Consider the following 21,697-nt stretch of genomic DNA (forward strand, 5'->3'; position numbering starts at 1 on the left):
GTTCTTTCACTCTTTGCATGACTATGTATATGTTTACTACCCTCCATGAACCTGTTTCCACATTTATAAGATAGAGATGATGGTTTTCCTCTCTTCTGCCAACACAGTGTACCCACATGTTCAATTATATTGAATCACTGTGGTTTCAGCCAGAAATTGAGACGAGGTGCCAGCAGTTCTGCATTGATTTTGGTGCCTTTTTTAACTTACTGCATGACCTTAGGGACCAGTTAGCATCTCTGTTATTTTTGTTAATTAAATGTTATCTCTTTTGCCAGAGTAGAATGTGAACATATCTATGTCATAGAAATAATTAAATATTTTTGCATAAGCTTTTGATTTCTTGGAAGAAAGAATTTTTTTGACGTTCGTAATTTTCCTGTTACTATTGGGTCACAGGTTCCTGGTATGAAATCTCTTTCTATATCCTGGGACGAAGTTATGCAATTTCTTCTTTAGAGTTTTAATTTGGCAGTTATTAAGGAAAACAATTCTCTTCCAAATCTAGAGTACCCAGTATCCTAATTATAAAGGAACAACTTGTACTTTTTCTTTATAAAACCTGTTTTAAAAAAATGTATCTACCTCTAGTGGATGAATCTAGTATTTCCTAAAAATATTTTATTAAATATTATGTATTTATCCTTAGCATGGATAACTAGTATGTATAATTCATGACAGTTTTACATAGTTAATATTTTAGTTGGCCATTTTGGACAATGTGCTAATCAGTTGGCATATTCATTCATTCATGTATTCATTTATACATTCAGTAAGTATTTATTTAGCATCTGTTGTATCTTCATGTTACTGGACATATTATAGCAGTGAACAAAATAGACAAAGTCCCTCCCCCCATGTGGTCACATTTTTAGAATATTTATAGTAGTGTATGAATGTCTCCTGCTATTTTGATAAAATTCGGGTTGGGAACCATAAGACCATATTGTACTCTAGCTACCTGAATCAGAAAAATCAGATGTCAAATTGTATTCTCAAAAAACATTGTGAAAAACGTTCAATTCCCGAATGATGGTTTATTACCATGTAAAATAATTATTACAGATCTCCTCCATAGAGAAGATGATAAACATATAGAAGATATTTATATAAACATATATAAATATGATAACACTAAAAAAGAGTCCACTTTGTTATTCTTTGTATATTGTCTTTTGACCAAACTGTTCTTTTAGCCTTATCTTAAATCTGTGATCATGACTCTTAGGAGGAAATCAGCCTGACTGTAAGCACAATCATCCCTTTATGTGAGAGTTGATGGAAGCTCTACATAATGTACTGACTTGAGAGAGTGGAGACATACTTGGGACTTAGTTGCAAGTGGAATGTGTACAGGACTTGTGTGCCGTTGTAAAGGGGACAGTGGCTCTTAGATGAGTTCTCATAAAAATGAAAGACTGAAAACAACAGAAAGTGCATGGACTAGTAACTATTTATTACACAAACTTGTTTTTCTTCTCTGATCTTTTTAGTGCATGTTTTTTGGTCAAGTGATACTGCAAAGGCCATTTTTTAGTGTTATTCTTTAATTTGATGATGATGTTTTTTATAATATGGCAGTTTGATTGGGGGTCAGGTGGGATGTGCCCACGATTTGAGCTTGGTAGAGATTTTGCCAGAGAGGGAGTGAGTGTATTTCATTTCCCATTTCCTACCACGTATCCTTTTGTTCATTTCCTATTTGCTACATGGTCTCCTTGCCATTCTTGATTTGAACTCGAAATTCATATATCATGGAAAACAAATATCTATGAGCTGCATTCTTTAAAGGCATTTTTTCCTCCACAGAAGTATGAAGCAGAAGATTTGGGGGACAAGAAGATGATGAAAAAAAACAGTCAAGCCCCATCCGAGAGACCCTCCCCAACTAAAAAAAAAAAAAATGATAAGATGTTTTACTGAAGTAGTTTGATGAACTTTTAAGTTTTGCTGAAAGATGATCTGGTTATACTTTTCTTTAACCAATAGTTAAATCCAGTTCCCCCAAACCTATTTGTTTAAGAGCAGTCAGTCAATTTTCTGAAAAGAAGTTTTTATCTTGATAACTGTTTTTGTTGCTGCGGCCACATCTTGCAGCGATCCTTGAATTCTCTCTCTCTTTTTCATACACCCCATAGTCAACCTTCAGGAGGTGTGCGGAGTTCCTTCCACATCTGCTTCTGCTGCTCTAGCTCCATCCACTGACCTTTCTCCTGACTGGTGGCCCTACTTCCACCTCCTGCCCCTTGTAGTCCAGTGTCTACACAGCAACCAGTGCCATTCTTTTAAACCTTTGCCAGTTTATGTAGCTTCTTTGTTCCACACCTTCTGCTGGTTTGCCATCTTACTCAGAATAGTCGAAATCCTTACATTCCACCCTAGAAGGCCCTTCCCTGCCTTTCCGTCATTCCCTTCCATTTGTCCACTTGTTCACTCTTTGCTGCTCCGGCTTTCTTGCCATTCTTGAGCGTGCCGCTACGTACTTTCCTGCAAGTCTTTGTTTCTGCTGAGCTAGAACATTATCCACACAGCTAGCTCCTCACTTCTTTCAGATCTCTGCTCAGAGATCACCTTATCAGAGAGACCTTTCTTGACCACCTCCCACTTTGTTACCGTCTCTGTTTCATCTAATTTTAATCTCGGTAAACTTATCTATGAATTAATGCTTGTCATTTCCACTGGAAGGTAAGGTTCTTGAGGACAGAGAGGAACAGGGATTTTTTGGTTTACTGCTCTGTCCCTTGTGCTGAGAACAACTGGCATGTAGTAGGTGCCTACTAAGTTTTATTGAATGGATGAAATAAATAATTTAATATATTAACTAGTACATTTTTAATAATTCATGAGGAAATTGGGTCTAAGTTGGATTAATTTTTAAATGAAAGTGCAATAAGAGCTTAAGTAATCATAGTAATAGAGTTTGATGGTTTTTATAATGATTTGTAATCAATAGATTTTTGTGCTGGTTTCATATTAAAATATAGGAGGACATATATTTTCTGCAGTCATAATTTTTAAGAAAAGCCTATTGAGCTTTTCGTTTAAGGGGGAATTTGAGTACCTAATAGTACTTCTTTCTTGTAGGAATCCTATCCTTTGAAGGTGGCTTATGTCCACAGGGCATGCCAAATGCTTCTACAGAATGTCTAGAACTGGTTCATTTTCTTGGTTTTATTTCCCTAAGTTTTTGGTTCATAAAGAGGCATTTGATATGTTCGTATTCTGATTTCTATTGAGATAGTTTAAAATTCTTAAACATAGAATGGAAAGGAAGAATATGTTTAGGGAGGTCTTTTCCATGAAATGCCAGAAATAAGGAATTTCCTCTGATGTGAGAATTATAATTCCCATTTTGACAACCCCCCTTCCTTGTCCCCATTCCTAAAGAAAGGGCTTCTTTCCACCTGTGCGTAGGTCATTGTCACTTGGGCTATCCTTTTCTTCTCTAGGAAGTTGTACTTTCTACCTTAAAGTCTACCACATGTTGGGAGCTGTAAAAGATTGCCCTTTAGAGACTGGAGCAGTTAGAAAATGACAACTCTAAAAGTAGAAAGGACATCTACAATTATTTTATAATTGCATTCAACCGGAGGAATATCTAGTTCTTTAATCCCAGAGCCCCAGAAGGGGTTTGAAAGGAAGAACGGGAGAGACGCATTTCCATGCCTGAAAATATCAAGCACGGTTTTGGCAGAAATCACTGCCTGGGAAGATGCTAGATTCTTGGGCAGTGAGATGTTGGCGGGTTTGGTGTTTTATCTTTGGCAGTCATTGCCACACTTGATATCCTCAGCTACTTTTGGAGATTCTGCAAAAGAAAAGTATTCATTTCCAGCAGTAAAAATTCAGTAGATGGATGGTCGATTCATGTTTTTAATGTGTTTACGATCTGTAGTTTTTTTTCTTCCTTCCAGTTTTTCCTTTGAGATTTGTGCTCCAGACTTACACGAACTACAGACTATGCCAGTTTACTAACACAGGCACGATGTTGTAAGGAAAGAATACTGGACTATAAAAATCAGAAGGCTTGACAAGTCACCCTGCTTCTCTGAACCTCCATTTCTTCCTGGGTAAATGGGAAATGGTAGTGACTGTTGTAAAGGGTTGTTGTATGAAACAATATGAGGATTTACACATAGAAACACTTGGAAGACAGCTCTACATATGTGAAGCACCCTTATCTTTAAGGGTTATTCGAATCTTCTGATCTCTCAATATCTAGAGAAATTGGTTAAAATTCCATTTGTGGAGAATTTAAGTCTTCCAGAGCTTTTGATAGACCACTGGTGTGTTTCTCTTATTTCGTTCAGAGTACCGAAGGAACAAGGCGAGGTTTCTTTCAGCCAGTCTATAATTCACTGGCATTTAAGCAAGGCCACGTCGTATATGGCGGGCATGTGTCTTGCACTGATGTAAATGTACACTCAAGATCTACTGTATGCTAGATATTGAAGGGGAGATGAACAAAAGCAAGCTTTAAAAATAACCAAGAAGCAAACGTAGATACACATAATTAAACAAATTGCCTAGTCAATACCATGTTAGAGTTATAAAATGCAGTGGTTACACAAGCTGGAATGAATTATCCTAATTTGGTGGCTGGGCAAAAAAGCTTTATATTACGTAATACTGGAGTTCAGGTGATTTTGGAATTTTGTTTCACCACTGAGTCCAGTATATTTTATGCCAGCTATTTGGGTGGCTAACTTCCAAAACATTCTTTTCACCCACTGGGTGTCTGGGAGTCAGTAAATGATCATTATGTTTTTTGCACAGTTACTTAGTCTAGAGTCATCTATTGGATCTGTTAAGTACTGAACAAAGAGGGGTGGTCCCTGCCCTCAAGGTACTTAGGGCTCCATAGAGTCGAGAGAGCCTTCGTCATTAGAAATACATAAAGTCTGTGCTGTTGAAGTGCTGCAAATGGGGAGAGGCTGATCTTTTTGGCTAGTTTGAAAGTGGAGTGGGGTACGCAGTTAACTCAAGATGGGTCCGTACTATGGAAATTAAGCTCATCCAGCAGGATCCCAAGGTTATCTTCTGTATTTCTGACTTCCAGGCAGAAATCGCAGCTATTCTGCAATTTCTGATGAACCTCCATCCAGCTTGTGTGTGCGCGTGTGTTTTCTGTCAGTATTTTTACATATACTTTTCATGAGTCACTTAGTATTCAGACATTTTTAAGGGAATGTGAATAAGAGAAAATGTGCAACTAGTGACTAAGAGAGCATAGAGTAAGGAGCTATCTGCAGAGTTTCAGCGCTAAAGCCTAAAAACCCAGTGGTTTAGAAATATGGAAAAACTTAGATAGGTCACTGAGGAAAAACATCAGCCAGCATGTAATGTTAGACTTGCTTAGCTCTTAGGGGCAAAACTTGGGTGATGATAGAGATGCTGGAGACTGGGATGTAGGCTGTGATGTTCACACAGAATACTAAGATGTCAGAGTCCAAAGACAGCATCCACTAAAGGCAGCGAAAGGCAAGAAGGTTTCTCAGCTCCTCACTAAACAGGGGAAGAAAACATTGATGACCCATTATTCCCAACACTTAGACTGATGTCCCCACGGTCAGGAGGTGTTCCTTTGGCCTGGCTTGTCACTTTTGCCTTTTGGCCAATATAGAATCTTATGTGAGAGTTGGGTAGATTAGCACATTCAATTTTAAGAGCTGAGGAAGGCCTCCGCTTCATGCTGTCCTGCTCTGACGGTAGGAAACTGGATTGAAGAAGATAGAATCTTAGTTCCCAGTGGTCTCCCATTCACTTCAATCCTTAGTGAGTTTCCTGGTCACCAGGGATGATCAGATACCCTGTGGGTCTAGGCATATGACTTACTATAGGCTGGCAGCTTCTATTTCTATCATAGTCTCTAGGGATATATAATATATGAATTACTTGATTTCCATCATTCATTCATCAAACATTCATTAAGCCCATAGTCAGTATTCCCTACTCATTTCTGGGAGTTTACTTCATTGTTGAAGAATTGGCTGTTTTTGGCAATTGTGCACTTGTGAGAAGGTTACCTTCTGGCAATTGTGCACTTGTGAAAGGAGTTACTTTTCATTAGAGCTTATAAGGAATAATTCATGCCAGTCCACAGAGATGATCATTTTGCCCATATTCACTGATTTTTATTCATTTCTCCTTGAGACCAGCTACATTGCTAATAACAGTGCCGCTCTTCCATCTGCTGGCTCACCAGATTTTTAAGGATATTATGCAAACTTTTAGCCACAAACCTGGCTCTTTACCAGGAAGACAGATCTTTGGGCAGTTGACTCATTCAGCTCTTAGATGTAATTTAAACTCTTTTTTCCCACAGTGGCATTGTAGGTAATATTACGATTTTCAGGGCAGGCAGGTGTGTAGTTTGTGCTGATGAGTCAAGACATATTTCTTCCTAGTATAAGATGGCCAAGGCTCCATATTTTACAGTGGCAGTGTAGAGGCGTGGTTTGGGGCATGTAGTCTGCGTGGAGCCTTGTTCCTCCTTGATGTGGGCCTGCTCTTGCCCACCGTCAGGGTTTATTTCATGCTTTTGTTGATCCTTGACTGTGATTCATTCCTGAGCTTCTTTGCTGCTTGGTAGCTCAGAAAGCAATTTAAATCAGTCACAAGTAAACAAATTTTCCACACTGAAGGAGTATTTTTCATTTGTGAGAGTAAACCTTCTTTAGAACAGTTTTCAGTTTATAACAAAGTTGAGGGAGAAGCACAGAGATTTCCCGCATATCTCGTGCCGCACACATGCACGGCCTCCCCCTTTATCAACATGTCTCACCAGGATTCTTACCAAGGATGATCTACATTAACACATCATCATCCCCCAAAGTCCATGGTTTACCTTTGGATTTACTCTTGGTGGTGTATGTACGTCTGTGGGTGTAGACAAATGTGTAATGACATCCATCCATCGTTATATAATAATATCACATAATATAGAGTATTTTCACTGCTCTGAAGACCTGTGCTCTGCCTATTCATGCTCCGTCCTACAACCACTGATCTTTTTCTCTCTCCATGGTTTTTTCTTTTCCAGAGGGCCATATAATTGGAATCGATTTTTTGACTGGCTTATTTTACTTAACTAATACGAATTTAAGGTTCCTCCATATCTTTTCATGGCTTGATAGCTCATTTCTTTTTAGTGCTGAATAATATTCCATCGTACACATGTAGCACAGTTTATCCATTCACTTACTGAAGGACATCTTGGTTACTTCCAAGTTTTGGAAATTATGAATAAAGCTACTGTAAACATCTGTGTACCATTTTGCATTCTCTCCAGCCATGAGGGTTGGTGAGAGTTCCTGCTGCTCCACATCCTTGTCAGCATTTGTTATTGTCAGTGTTCTGGATTTTGGCCCTTCTAATAGCTATGTAGTGGTATCTCGTTATCTTAATTTGCATTTCCCTGATGACATATGATGTGAAGCATCTTTTCATTGTGCTTATTTTCCATCTGTGTATCTTCTCTGATGAAGTATCTGTTAAGGTCTTTGGCCCATTTTTTAATTGGGCTATTTTCTTCTTGTTGAGTTTTAAGAGATCTTGTGTATCTTGGATCAGTCCTTTATCAGATATGTCTTTTGTAAGTATTTTCTCCCAGTATATGGCTTGTCTTCTGATTCTTTTGGTATTGCCTTTTGCAAAGCAGAGTTTTTAATTTTAATGAAGTCTAGCTTAGCCATTATTTCTTTCATGGACTGTGCCTTTGGTGTGGTCTAAAAAGTCATTTCCACTATCCAGGGTCTTCTAGGATTTCTCCTATGTTATCTTCTAGGATTTTTATGGCTTTGCATTTTTATGGTCATCTGTTTTGATAATTCTTGTGAAGGGTGTAAGGTCTGTGTCTAGATTGATTTTTCTGCATGTGAATTCACAGTTGTTCAAAGAGACTACTTTTGATAAAGACACTATCTTTGTTCCATTGTATTGCCTTTGTTCCTTTGTCAAAGACCAGTTGACTGTATGGGGGTCTATATCTGGGCTCTCTCTTATGTTCTGTTGATCTATTTGTCTTTCCTTTCACCAATGCCACACTATCCTGACTATTGTAGCTTTATAGTAAGTCTTGAAGATAGGTAGTGTCATTCCTCAAACTTTATTGTTCTTGTTCAATATTGTATTGGCTATTCGAAGTCTTTGAAGGAATAGTTTTTCCCTTTGCTAAAAACAAAAATTTCTTAAGGCTTCCTGCTTGATGTGTGCTGGGTCACTTTTCTGAAACTTTTAGGTGCCTCTTTCATACCAGAAAAATAATATCTAATTTGAGTATGAGATGATTGAGGCCTTCCTCCCTCCCTCTGTCTGTGTGTGGTTCTCTGTCAGTGTTTCATCTACTCAGGAACATTTTCATTTATTGAGTATCTACGTAGTACCATGTACTGACATTAAATGATAAGACCCAGTCCCCAGTGTGTGAGGCAGTTATGGTAAAGTCACGGAGGCACTGAGGACAATGCAGGAGAGCTCTGAGTGAACTACGTGAGTGGCTGGAAGGTGGGGTCCATTAACTGATTGATGAGAGGGTTTGGGAAGCTTTATAAAGAAGATTTATTTCAACTGAACTCTGAGAGATGAGTAGGTGATTGTCCAAATGGAGGAGAATGGGCAAGGGCCAAACAGAGGAAACAATAAGGGGTTGGGAGAGAGCATAGGTACTGGGGGGCACAGTAAACTTATTACCACTCAAGTATCTAGTGTGTGCTGAAACATGAAGTTAAAAAGAGTCATTTTGAGTGGATTATGAGAAGCCTCGTTTACACTCAGGAATGTAAACATTTTCCTGATTAGGGGTACTGTTTTTGTTGATATAAAACTCACATAACATAACATTCACCATTTTAACCATTTTAAAGTATACAATTCAGTGGTTTTTAGTGTATACACAGAGTTGTGCAACTGTTGTTGTAGTTTAATTTCAGAGCATTAGCAGTCATTCTCCGTCCTCCATTCCCTCGCCTCTGGGAACCACTAATCTCCTTTATGCTCTATGGATTTGCCTATTCCAAATGTTTCATGTTAAGTGGGATCATACAATAGGTAGCCTTTTTGTCTGTCACCTTTTCATAGTAGCATAAAATTTTCAGAGTTCATCCATTCCCATAGCCTATATGCATGCATGCCCCATTCCTTTTTATGGCTAAATAATATTCCATTGTATGGATAGACCACATTTTGTTGGTCTATTCATAAATTGGTGGACATTTGGATTGCTTCCTCCTTTTGGCTATCATGAATTATGTTGCTATTTGTGTAGAAGTTTCTGAGTGAACCTGTGTTCTTTATTCTTTTGGGTATATGTCTAGGAGTGGAATTGCTGGGTCATGTGGTAACTCCATATGTAACTTTTTGAGGAACTGCCAAACTGTTTTCTAAGTTACAGGAGAGTTTTAGGACAGAGCGAAACAAACTCAGATTCTGTGTTAACATCACAGATTTCAGGACAGTAATCTTTTGAAGCTAGGTATTTCTACTTTGGCTGTCTTGTTTTCCTAGTTCAGAGCATACAGCCCACAGCAGTGCTATCTGTCTAGCTCTTTTAAATCCTATCGATGTGATGACTGTAAAAGAATCTGAACCCCATAGTGGGGATTGGAACAGAGAGAAGTGGAGTCAGGATATTCTTTCTCCCTCTATGAGATAGAGAATGAGTTTTTCTTTTTTAAAGAGAACTCCTGATTAAATTGTAGGCTATTATTAGGGAGTTTATTGTACTTATAAACTGTATGTGGAGTCCCTGTAATTTGTTATAATTAATGCAAGAGTTCAGGAGCAGAAAGCAAGGATCAGGTTGTGGCATGCTTTCGTCTTTTGCAACACCTTGCTATCATTGGCCGTTTTTCACTAGTAGTTAAGGACCGTGTATGTTTGTGTGCATTTATTTGAACAGACATCATCCTTTTTAGGAAAGAATTTCAATCCTTTGACTCACTGAGACTTAAGGAGTCTCAGTAAGAAGTTAGGTGTCTGGCAAAACAGGGTATTGATCCATGAATGTTGAAAATTTCTAGAATTGAACTTTGCTGAGACCATCTCGTCGGTATGTGTTTGAGTGTATGCATGTGTTTGTATTTTCATACGTACACAATACATACATACATGTGGGCTTGTGGTGTGAAAAAGGCTAGAAGAAAAACTTTCCATTTTAAGGTTATCTCCCACCCCCAAACCCCACTGGGTTATTTCAGTTTTGCATAGTTACAGGAGTGTTGACTTCTTAGTGTGCTTGACAATGCAGAGTTTTAATTGACTGTCAACTTGAACATTCATTAAATATAAAATCTTTTAGAGAGTGCTTGGGTCCAGTACCAAACACATTATTATACTTGAATAATCGTAAACTGAAATCTTCTCCCAGGTTTTGAGGCTAGAGGGACAGAGGGATGGAGACATTCAGGTTTATCTGGTTGCAGGCCTGCTTACATAGTGTTTATCTGGTCCTGGCAGACTGGAGAGCTGGGTGGGCCACCCCATCCATTATCTGGATTTACAGCTGTGAACACCCTTTGGAATGAGTGGAATGTGCTGTTTCTTTCCTGTTTGTCTCTGCCAGTCTAAGAGTTAAACTTACATTCCTCTTCTGTACCCCAGGATTCTAGTCCTGCTTCTGCTCATTCCCCTTTGTCTTTTAGAGTAGAGAAACTTGTACCTTTATTTCTTACTTGCCCAAGATAATGCCGACCAGAGAGTAAAGCTAGTGCTTTGGTCCATACCGTGTGTTCCAGGTTCTATCCAGTACATTCTAGCAAGATTCTTCTAATACTGCTGATTGTAAAGGAAATTTTCTAGTGAGGAAAGGGCATTCTAGGTTTTACCCTTTTTTTAAATAATAACAATGGCAAGACAATCTGTCTTTCTGTCTTTGATCCTCCTGGCGCAGTAACTTCATGGGAAGGCTTCGCAGACTGAGGAATTTAAGGAAGGTATTGGTATCCTCCCCTCTCGAAATTGTCACAGCCCCTCTTACTGACCTTGCCTAAGGGAAGAATAAGTTTGTTGACTGACTTTGAACTAGAGGAGGGAAGGCAGACAGGTGCTGTTTGGTAATAACAGTGATACTGCAGGTCCAGAGTTACAGCTTATGGAGTGCTTTTAACTATGAAAAGCCATTCTCTTTCTATCTCGGATCTCCGGGGCAGTAGGGTGAGAAGGGCAATGTGTGCGCAATCTGTGCTAACCAGGTGCTGGTGAGGCAGCAGCGGAATGCAGTCTGGGTAACTCTTTGTGATCTATAATCTAGGAGTGTCTTTACACAGTGCAAGAGTCAGTAAGGATGGTGTGTGACGCCGATGAAGAACTGCTATTTACTCTTTTAGAGTAGTCTGCAGATGGAAACGCACGTACCTGCTCCTGGGTCAGACTTCTTCCAGGGCCAGCCGACGGCTGGAGACCCGACGGCTGGAGACCCGATCTTTCGATTTTACTTTATCCCTCTATGTGGCTTAGGAAGTTGCCAGTAAGTGTCTTAGGAAGTAGTTAGAATGCATAGCTCCGCCTCCTTTTCCTCCTTTCTGCCTCTGGAAGAGGAACATGAAATATCCCAGAGGCTGCTGCTGGGGGGAGAAGACAGCTCTGAATAATCCGTGGGCCAGGCTGTGAAATGTGTCCTGCAATATGTTTTTACAGAAAAGCTTTCCATGTCATTGTTGGCCTCAGTTGTTGTCGCTCGGGCGATCTGTTGGTAGGGAGTGACCTTGATTATTGAAACCCTTCCTTAGAAGCATCGGGATCCTAAAAATCACCAGGTAGTGTGTTTTTATTTTTAAACTTCAGTGAAACTGATGACTTGCCTCCAGTGGCTGGGAATAAGATCCCAGGCTCTCCACCTGTGTGGTTGCTGCATGGAAAAGAGCTCCAGGCTCTGGTCTTTCTGCCCTGCCTTCACTGTTACCATGGGCAAGCCATTCTCCTCCCTCAAGGTTTGCTTTTCTAAAAACAAAAGCACGGGACTTGGATTCTTGACATCCTTCCCTTGTCAAGTAGCTTAGGCTAAATCATGCTACAATGTCTGTGACCCCCAGATCTCTGAGACCTTCAAAATCAAAGGCCTGTTCTGTGCCCACCTATGCATCTCTGCGTCCTCTGCCTTCTTTGCTCTGGCTTTAGGCTAACCCAGCAGCTGTCCCTACCTGCACACTGCAGGTCTCAGGGGGGAGGCACCTGGAGATGGGAACCAGGTGCTGGCTCCGAGGACTTCTGCTCAGGCCTGGCACTTGTCCCTTCTACACCCATTTCCTTGGTGATGAGGTAGGCAGGAATGACCCCCAGAGGGGAGGCCTCACGGAGAGCAACGGCAAACCTCTGGAACAGTAAAAACGGCCTCCCGCCCTCCTGTGTCCAGCATCCTGGGATTTAGGCTGAGGAAGTTGAGTCTTTAGGTAGAAGCATGACCAAAATCAGAGCTGAAGGTTTTCATATCTTCTTGGCTTTTTCCTGTTTGAGACACTTCTGCTGAACTGGACTTGGAATGACTATTTTGTTTGTGGAAGGGGTGGGAGAAATATTTTCAAAGCAGCTTGCCCTCAGCTCTGAGCGCCTCTCACATTATTTGTGGTTCTGCAGTGGTACAGGCCATACTTTCAGAACACCACATAGAATTTCTCAATCTGCACTGTTCATACTCAGAAGTATGAACAGACCTGCAAGTAAAACCTAAGTACTTAGATAAATTCCTCATAGGTGAATTAAAAAGAGAGATTAAAGATCTTAGCAGTACATCTGCAGATGTTGAGGACAATGCAATGGGATATGATATTGAAAGACTTCTTTGATACCTGCATCCCAAGTATTGAGGGCTCTATTGCTCTGACTCGGTATGGCGTTTTGAAAAGCTTTCTTTTCAAAATCTTAGGGGAGGAAGGAACATGGGAAAGTCACGTCTTTTCTTGAGACTGGATAGAAATATTCCAGAGAGGAGACCTCCAGAGACGGATTCACAATATCTGTCAGTTTGCAATCGTAACGTTCAGTAGCACTGGTTTTCAGGCAGTCTTTTCTGTTTCTGCACTTAAGCCACAAGTTAATCTTCTCTGTAGATTAAAGACAAAGCAAAGCAAAAAAAAATCTGAAAATAGAAATTTTACCTCTATTCAACAAGCATAATTATATATACCAGTCCTTAGAGGGAACGCCTATTCCTGACCTATAACCATTCACTGGACCTCAGCCATCAGGTCAATTACTTCCAGGTCTTTGAATATGAAAAATATTAAAAAGTTTCCCTTGTGAGCTTGGGTTTTCAAAGAGGATCCCTTTGGAAAGTTGGCAAATGCTTGCTTTCCTGGCATGAAGACTGGTTTTTTTCTTTTCCCCTCTACCCAAAGCTATGACAGGGTGGAGTATACATCCGTGAAATTGCATGTTTCCAAAATAGGATTCCCTGTGACAGTTTACTGCTGTTAGAATTGAATCTTTAATCAAAAATAAGCAAAAACCTAAACATTCGAGAAACAGAATTTAGCTCATTTTCTCTAATTTAGTCTTCATAAAGGATAGAATCTTAATACATTCTTAAAGGGCCTTCTGAGCAAGAACATAGCAAACAATTTCCAGAGTGGTCCAAATTTCATTCTCATTTCTGCGATCTCATGTAGTTGTATCCCCAACCTCCTGTGGTAATAGCACCATATTATTAGCACTGTGCAGACTCTCTTATAGTCTGGATGGCTTCCAGGAGAGCGCACTACGTTCTTCAGCTCCTGGGTTTTGTATCCTAACCTAAATTTCCAGGAACAGTCCCGGTGTTCCTTGCTAGTAGATTGGGATTCTCTGCTGCCTAGGGCAGAACGGATCTATCATAAAACACACTCATACATTATGCAAGTGATAGCATAGCTGTAATTGACAGTGGGATCAGCAGGGTAAGAAAACTACAGCTACTGTTTTACTAAATCCTGAGGATTATATTCCCAAAGGTGTCAGCTGATGATTTTCATCTCCCAAGGTGACCTTAACTAGTGTGACAGAAAATTGCTAGGATAACACTTTTAAAAATGCTTTTTACTCATTGGTTCTTAAAAATTGAACCCTTACTTCTGCATTAGAGAGAGAAACACGACAGTAGCTGTCCAAGAGATGATGAGCATCCTTGCATGGTGGAGACTGTTGCAGACCGCCCCAGGGGGTCCCTTGGTACCTAGCCAACTTACACATAAGGGAAGTGCTTGATAAGCATGTGTCAACATCCATGTGTCTCCTGGGCCTGTAGAGCAGAAAGTAAGTGGAAACTACTCAACATGGGAAGGAGTGAACGACACGTGGAAGAGATTCAAACATTGGAGGATTAGGTGGAGTAGATGAACTTCCCCATCCTCTCCTCCCTGAGTTCCATGTTCCGGTTTGTTTGTTTGGTTTTCCTTCTGGGAATCTTATTGTACCTGTCCTCAATACTTGAAGATTCCTTCCATGTTTTTTGGTGGTTTGGTTTATTTGTTTTTGACACCCTTTAATTTTTCTGAAGAAACGCCCATCCTGTGGCAATAGGGCGGAATTAACACTTTTCCTCATTGTTCTTCTCTTCTTATTCCTCTGGTCTTGAAAGTGTGGGCTTCAGATTCTAAGTGGCTCCTCTGCAAATACCTGTCTGTTTTCATAAGGAACTTCTGGTGCCTGAAAGGCATTCTCGTGGCTCAGGATCCCCTTGCCTCCTGGGCTGCCACAGGACGGTGTTCTCTTAGCTAAGAACTGGCTGGGTTGCAAACGTAAAAGATCGTCCACAGAAGGCTCACAGGCAGTTCCTCATGTCTCTGGAGGGAAGTTCACTTCGCGCTAATGAGTGCGTCGACCTGCTCCTTCAGCCTGGCCCAGAGGTGCAAGACAGGTGCCAGAGGAAACCAAGAGCCAGGCTAGGGACCAGAGAAAGAGCGCGGCAGAGGGTGCTGAGGGCAGGCCCGAGGGAAGGTGCCCAGCGCAGGCAGGGGGCCTCCTGTGTCACACGGGGTGAGAAGGGCGCTTCCCAAGCCTGTATTTTCCTTCCTAGTTCCTGTTTGACTGAGCTTTCTCCCAGGACATGAACTAAATTACAGTATGTTTTTAGACATAAATCTGTTATTTCAGTAAGGCTATAAAAACCCTGAGCTTTGCTTGTAACTGATAGGGTGCACACACTCCTTGAAGTAAAGGTGCTAATGTGAAGTGTTGGTTGTAGCTCTTGGTTTGCTGAATGAGACTGGAACCCGAGAGCCTTGACACTCGCCAGCCCTGTGCAGACTTCTGTCTTCATCCCTGGAGAATGGGAGACAGGCAGGCAAACAGCGGCAGCCTGGGAATGCGAGAGACCACATTTCTGTGATACTTATTTTGGGTAAAACATTCAAAAATATGTCCAAGCTGTAGACTCAGCTTCAGTAAACAGGGGGAAAAAGGGAAGTTGGAAGATAATATGTGGCATATTTTAACTGTGCTGGTTCAGATTGCTCTAGTCTTTGTTATTTTTGAATGATTCTGGTGATGTTTCTTTAAATTCATGTGCAATTATTGCTTCAAATGTTTCATTTACTCTGATTCTCTCCTATGAAGAAGGAAAAGATAGGACATTACTTCCTGTGTTCCTCTGAGCATATATGACCAAAAACTCCCTAAAAAACATACAAACACACAGAGGCAATGCCTTCAATCTCACAAGGTTTTCAAAAGAATCCTGCTTAGTATTCCTCGTTATCTACTGCGCACATTCAGCAACAGCAGAACTGCCACTTAATTACTAGTAAGAGACTTTTGACCACAAGTTCGTGCATGTGACCTCTGTTCCTGCTTGTTGGGATTTAGAATCCAGCAAAAGAGGGAGTGCTGGGGTGAAGGCAGACAGTGTCCCCTGATCTCAGGGCAGTGAGTGGACACAAAGGTTTTCTACAGAAATCAGGGACTTGTCTCTGGAAATCAAGGAAGACACTAGTTATATACATTAATTGATTTAGTCAAATGATGGAGACAGAAAATTGACTCAGTAATGGATCCTGTAAAATGATTATGAAGATTTTAGGTTAGAGTTAAGATGGGAGTATGAAAAGTAGGTTGTTTTCTGTTATAAAGTTTGACTACAGAGAATTTTCACGTAACTCCCCTTGTCGGTCCTTCTGATTTGAGTATAGGTTTTTCCCATCAGAAATGGACACGGTTTTCTTGACCTTGTCCAGTAGATGCCAGAGGAGAAAAGTGGAGACTGTACTGCAGTAGACAGAGAGCCTGATCCCTTCCCTCATATAGGCAGTGGATTGGTATGTAATGTTGTCTGCGGTAGACGGCAATAATTAGCTGTCAGCACTGATGGCCTCTCTCCAACAGAGCTGGACTTTGGGTCACTCCTGAGTTCCTTGACTGACATGTCAAAGTTTAGAAAAAGTAGAGCATTATGGCTACCACGAGCAAAAAGTTTGGTAACATTGCCAAGAATGAATGCTAGAAAATTCTGACTGATATAGAGGTGATGTGCTTTTTTAAGAATATGGTCAAAGGAAGTAAAGGTTTGGGGTGAAGAGATTTCTACATGTTTAGGTAATTCTAAAAGTACGATTTTATTGGCAGGGGAACAATACCCAGTATATTAGCTTCTGAGAACAGTGGTCTAGTCTGTGGTTTGCTGTTGTGCATGGGCACATTCTGTCCCTCTGCACTTCGCTGGTTTGAGAATGTACTTTAAGTTGGAAGGCTCAGTATTGCACTAGATTAGATTTTTATGAGTCACAGACATGGAGGGTCAGCCTGGCTCTGAAAAGCTTTATCCCGCCCATGAGCAGATTCCAAACTATTTGCTCTGTTTGTGATCTACCCTACCCAACTTTAGTTTAGGAAATGGTGTGTTCCAGAATTTTCTTGGGAATGCACACCGTGGAAGGCAGCTTTGGCAACTGAGTCTTTTGTGGGAGCCCACGTGTAGAAGCACATTTCGTTCTTGGTCTGTGTTAGGAAGAACTGGTCCTTCTCTGTCATTCATCCTGCCGGCCCGCATGAAATGATCTGATGAGAATGCTCTCAAACTCAGAATGAATGGGTTGCAGTACCTGCAACCTCAAACAAAGATAAACACAGGCAGAGATTACTTTCCCTCTTTTACAGGGTTGACCTTTATCACCATCACCTGCCTATCCCTTTGTGTACATGAAGTTTTACATCCAGAGACATCGATGTTATGGGAATATAATCCAACACTATATTTGTTTGTAAAGTTACTCATTCTTCTGTTCCCATGAACAGGTATCAGTATTACCTGCAGGTCAAAAAAGATGTACTTGAAGGGCGCTTGCGGTGTACGTTGGAACAGGTGATTCGGCTGGCTGGCTTAGCTGTGCAAGGTAAGAGAGAGTGGTGCCCCATGTTTGAAATTTCATTTTCTGTTTGATTTTGGTGTTGCTGGCCTCTCAGAGGGAAAAGTTAAATTTACTCAAATGATCCCTTAATAACTCTTGCTTTTCATTTCCAAATATCTTACATTAAAAATGCAAAGTTTAGTGATTTTTGGTGGCAGCATAGGGAATTTCTCAAAGCTGTTTGCAAATTGCTCAGCTTGTGTAATTTTAATTTTATTTGGAGAAATAGAAGCTTTCATCCTGCCTTTAAGTAAAGCTACATTTCAGGGTTTGTGGAATATTTTCTCAGAATTACCGCACTGCCCACTGTGGTCACATTTTTTGTCTTGACGCTATGACTGTGTGACTTTCACATCAGTTTCACATCAGCTTTGAACATTATAGTGTAATATATTCTTACACAGTTAGAGAGATAAATTTAAAATGCATGATTGTACTATGAAACCAAAGACATGTATTGAAGTACATTACCTACTTAAATTTATCAGCTATTTTTATCATCTCTAAGTTACTGCATTTCTGAGATGTTACATAATTTTTTTTACATATATATGTGTGTGTGTGTGTATATATATCTTCACACATTACTCTTTATCGAGTGTTGGCTTCATTGTCTTTAGTCATATTAAAAACAAGTGGATAAAAATATAGTTTTTAAAGACAAATGTGTTTCCTTTTTGTTATTTTCTTTGAAATCAGTTAATGTCTAAATGTACGCCTGCCAGCCACTGAGTTCTTGCTGTGTGGACTATTGTTTTAAAAGCTGTGAACTGAACTTCTCATCCCAAACTCTGAACTGAAGTTGAACCTTTTGGATTCTAAGATGTCTAAAGAAGGAGCCTTCCCTTGACCTCTTTCATTCTGGGGTATTAGCAATTTAGCGATTTTTGGTAGATGTATGATTCCTAGCAGTTAGCTTCTGTTGTTACCCTGTGGATAGAGGTATACAAAATGTGATGTATCCCGTCTGTCCACTTACAGACTGGAAGGGGAAAGCACAATATAACAGGACAATAAGTGGTTATAACAAAAAACTCATTAAAATAATAGGGAAGACACCCTCAATAGGGAGAAGAGAGAGATCTTGTAAGTGCCTTTTTTCAAATTGGATCTTTTCCCTTTTAAAAAGCTTTCTTTTCTGTTTGCTTTATTTACTCTCTTGTGTTTCTCTCTTGCTCTTCCATCCTTAGACTTATTTCAGGTGACCTGGGTATTGGAGGACCCTGGTGATAGTTTTCAGGCTGAAGGAGGCTGAATTTACTCTCAGTTCCCTGACTCTCAGTCATTCGGTCCTTGAAGCTAGCTGTTTGTTCAGTCTGATGAAATCTCCTCTGGCTATAATATTTGTAAAATAATTTTCCTGAGAACTCTTAGTGGGCATTTAGAAAGCTACATCAATAGAGGTATAAGTTGTGATGAAATATGCTAACTGATGCCTAAACTTGAAAATGGCCACAGCATGTAATCTGTGCTATTCTTGAGTGCCTCGTCTGACGATTATTTAGGTACTGAGTTGGTAGGTACATCTTTGCTTCCTCAGCAACGTATTTACACTGGCTTCTCTAGAGACCCTTGCATTCTTTATCTCTTGTTACCTTAAAGATACCTGAATCCATTCTTACCGGATGCTGTATCTTTTACATGAAATTAAACTTTCATGCTGAGTTGATTTTCTTTTTTTTTAAAGAGCAGGTGGGGTTAGAAGCAAGGCACTTGCGGATTTATGATAGAGGCTCACTGAACTCATTTTGCATGTGCTCAAACATACCACTGTGAGATGAAAACAGGACAAAATAGAATGTCTGGCATCTTGCAACATGTGAATCGTTGAGGAGGTGTAAAAATTTGCAAGGTTGCTTGCCAACGGTGATTTACCCTGGGAATTTCCAGTGGCAAATACATGAAAAGACACAGATGGAATTGGCTCTGCAGTTCCCTAAATTAACCTTGAGTTAAAAAGTCCCCCTGGCAGATATTCTTAAGATAGGTGTTGATACATACTTAACAAAAAGGTCAGTATAGGTTTGTTTTGAAACTTTTAAAAGAGCTTTGGCAACACTTTCTGATTTCCTCGTTCTTTCTAGAAAGCTGTGGAGCAGTGTTCATGTGCTGATATTTACAGTATTGCTAAGTAAAGTGGTAACAATATCGAGCACAGCTTGGTGCTGGTTTTTAATTTAATAATAGTGCAGAAATAGGATGATGTGGAAGAATAAATGTGGTCAGGTTATCCTGTTTTATTCCATCTTTAATTTCATATAAATAGCAGTCCTCTCCCTTCTTTTCTTTTCAGCTGATTTTGGAGACTATAATCAGTTTGATTCTCAAGATTTCCTCAGAGAATATGTGCTTTTTCCTATGGTAAGTGTGATTTCCTTTGTCTTCATTAGTTTCATGCCTCCTGTAAACATTTAATTCTTTTCCTTTGAAGATTTCATAGGATTTTACACAGACATTCCCTGGGGAGGAAACTCCATATATTTTTAAAGTAGGGAAAAATTTTGTAAAACTGAACAAGTAAGGATGCCACGTCTACCTCCTCAAGACCCTTCTGCGCCTCCCCTCGACCCCCACCAAGCCCTGTGGTGCTCTTCTGTTTTGGGCACATGGAGTTTGTTTTCATCCCAGACCCTCTGTGCTTGGGTCTCCTCTGCCTGGAACGCTGTGCCCCAGATCATCCTGTGACTAGTCATTTGGGTCTTGATTCAAATATCACCTCCTCAGAGGGGCCGTCCTTTTCCTTGACCACCTAAATGATACATTCCAGCCATCAGCCGCTTCCAGCTAAGACACCTTTTATGTGTATACTTCAGAGCTTTTTCAGCATCTGAACCTGTTCGTCCTTTTTTTTCTTTTTTATTGTCAGCCAGAATGTCAGCTCCAGGACCCTTGAGCAGGACCCCCTCTGTCGTCTGGCACGTAGTCTGTGCTCGTAAAAGTTTGTGAATGAGTCAATGAAGTGCAACGCCCATTCCTGGGTTAAATTAGGGATAGGGCTAGGTTTCCATCTCTGGAGAATTTTTGTTTGTTTTTTTTGGTAGCTTTGAGGTTAATGAGAAGAGTTTTAACAAGGACTGATTAAAATACTTGAAAAGCCATTTTAGGGAAGAGCCGTACCCATTCCAACATTCTGGCTCTGATTTTAGAAATTGTCATCATTCCCCACTTATTTTTTTGATAAGCTGTTTTGCCCAAACTGCTGACCTGGGTAAATAACCTCCAGGGGATGAAGTTATATAAGAAATAGCGTTTATTCTCAGGGAGACGACAGAGCAGTTGAGTAAATAGGAAGTTTGCAAAATCAGAATACAAAGCCAAGTGTCATAAAGTAGGCATAGCCAGGGTTTTATGTGAGGAGAGGTTCCATGTGCTCCGAGGATTAGGGAAGGTTTAAGGATGAATGGTGTCCAAGTGGCGTCTTAGAAGATGAGCAGGACTGCAGTGGGCAGAGAGGAAGGGGGCGAGGAACAATCAGACAGAGACAGCAGAGGCCAGGCAGCACGGATGACTGGGTGAGTCAGCTGGGCAGTGTGACTGTCCTCAGGGGTGCTGGAGGGCGGTGGCGGAAGATGAGACAGAGACTCCTGAGGAGCTCGAATGCATGGGCTCCATCCCGGTTTGCAGACCACACGCTTTGAGAACCGCTAGATCAGTGCATTGAGAGCATGTGTGGAGGAGGTCAATACAAACATCTCCGTAAGAAAGACAATAGGCAGACTGTGGTACCAGCAGAGAGACACAGATGGAGCGAAAGAGGTAGGTCCACTGGTTGGACGGCTTCCATCTAGGGGAATATGGGAGCCTTGTCAAGGGAAGGGTAGCCGAGATGAGACCGGAAGTATAGGGTGACATTTCATACAATGTGACCGGTCTGGGTGGTTCTTCCAGGAAGGGTGGACGTGAATGTGAGTGGAGACATGAAAGCAGTCTGTTTCAGGAAGAAGAGTTTGCCAGAGGCCTTGAACCCTTAAGAGAGGAGGTCTGGAAGGGAAAGGTGGGTCACACTGAAGAATGGTCTGAATGCCAGGCCCAGGTGTTGACCTGATTGGGTAGGCAGTGGGGAGCCACAAAAGGTTGCAAACTTTCTGCTTGGTTCCACTAGAGCTTTCAAAGAGAAGAATGCATGCCTTTGGTGGGGGAGGGAAGATGGCATGAATGGCTGCATTTGATCTCATAAAGCAACCGCATTTGTCAAGTGACATTTACGCAGCAGAGAAAAGAACAAAGTTAAGTACACAGGGCACTCCACAGGTGTGTGGCTGTGTACAGGCATGTGCTCAGCCATTTTTCATTCGTGTGGGGCCGCTCTTGCACGTCTCTGTGGCAGGGACACATACCGCAGGGCGGCCCCAGATGCAGAGAGAGGCGGTTGAGTCGAGTACAAT

The 21,697-nt window shown here is 40.8% G+C and overlaps 1 protein-coding gene across 2 annotated transcripts in view; it reads left to right on the forward strand.

The window, feature by feature from the left end:
• Positions 1 to 21,697, forward strand: part of PTPN14 (protein tyrosine phosphatase non-receptor type 14) — a 120,773-nt gene that overhangs the window by 58,270 nt on the left and 40,806 nt on the right. For both annotated transcript variants that reach the window (XM_073216924.1, XM_073216925.1), the window contains exons 4-5: positions 17,200 to 17,297; positions 19,606 to 19,673. In XM_073216924.1, the coding sequence (XP_073073025.1) occupies positions 17,200 to 17,297; positions 19,606 to 19,673 (166 nt within the window). The remainder of the gene's footprint in view (positions 1 to 17,199; positions 17,298 to 19,605; positions 19,674 to 21,697) is intronic.

The sequence above is a fragment of the Manis javanica genome, chromosome 11, assembly GCF_040802235.1.
Source record: "Manis javanica isolate MJ-LG chromosome 11, MJ_LKY, whole genome shotgun sequence".
NCBI lineage: Eukaryota > Metazoa > Chordata > Mammalia > Pholidota > Manidae > Manis > Manis javanica.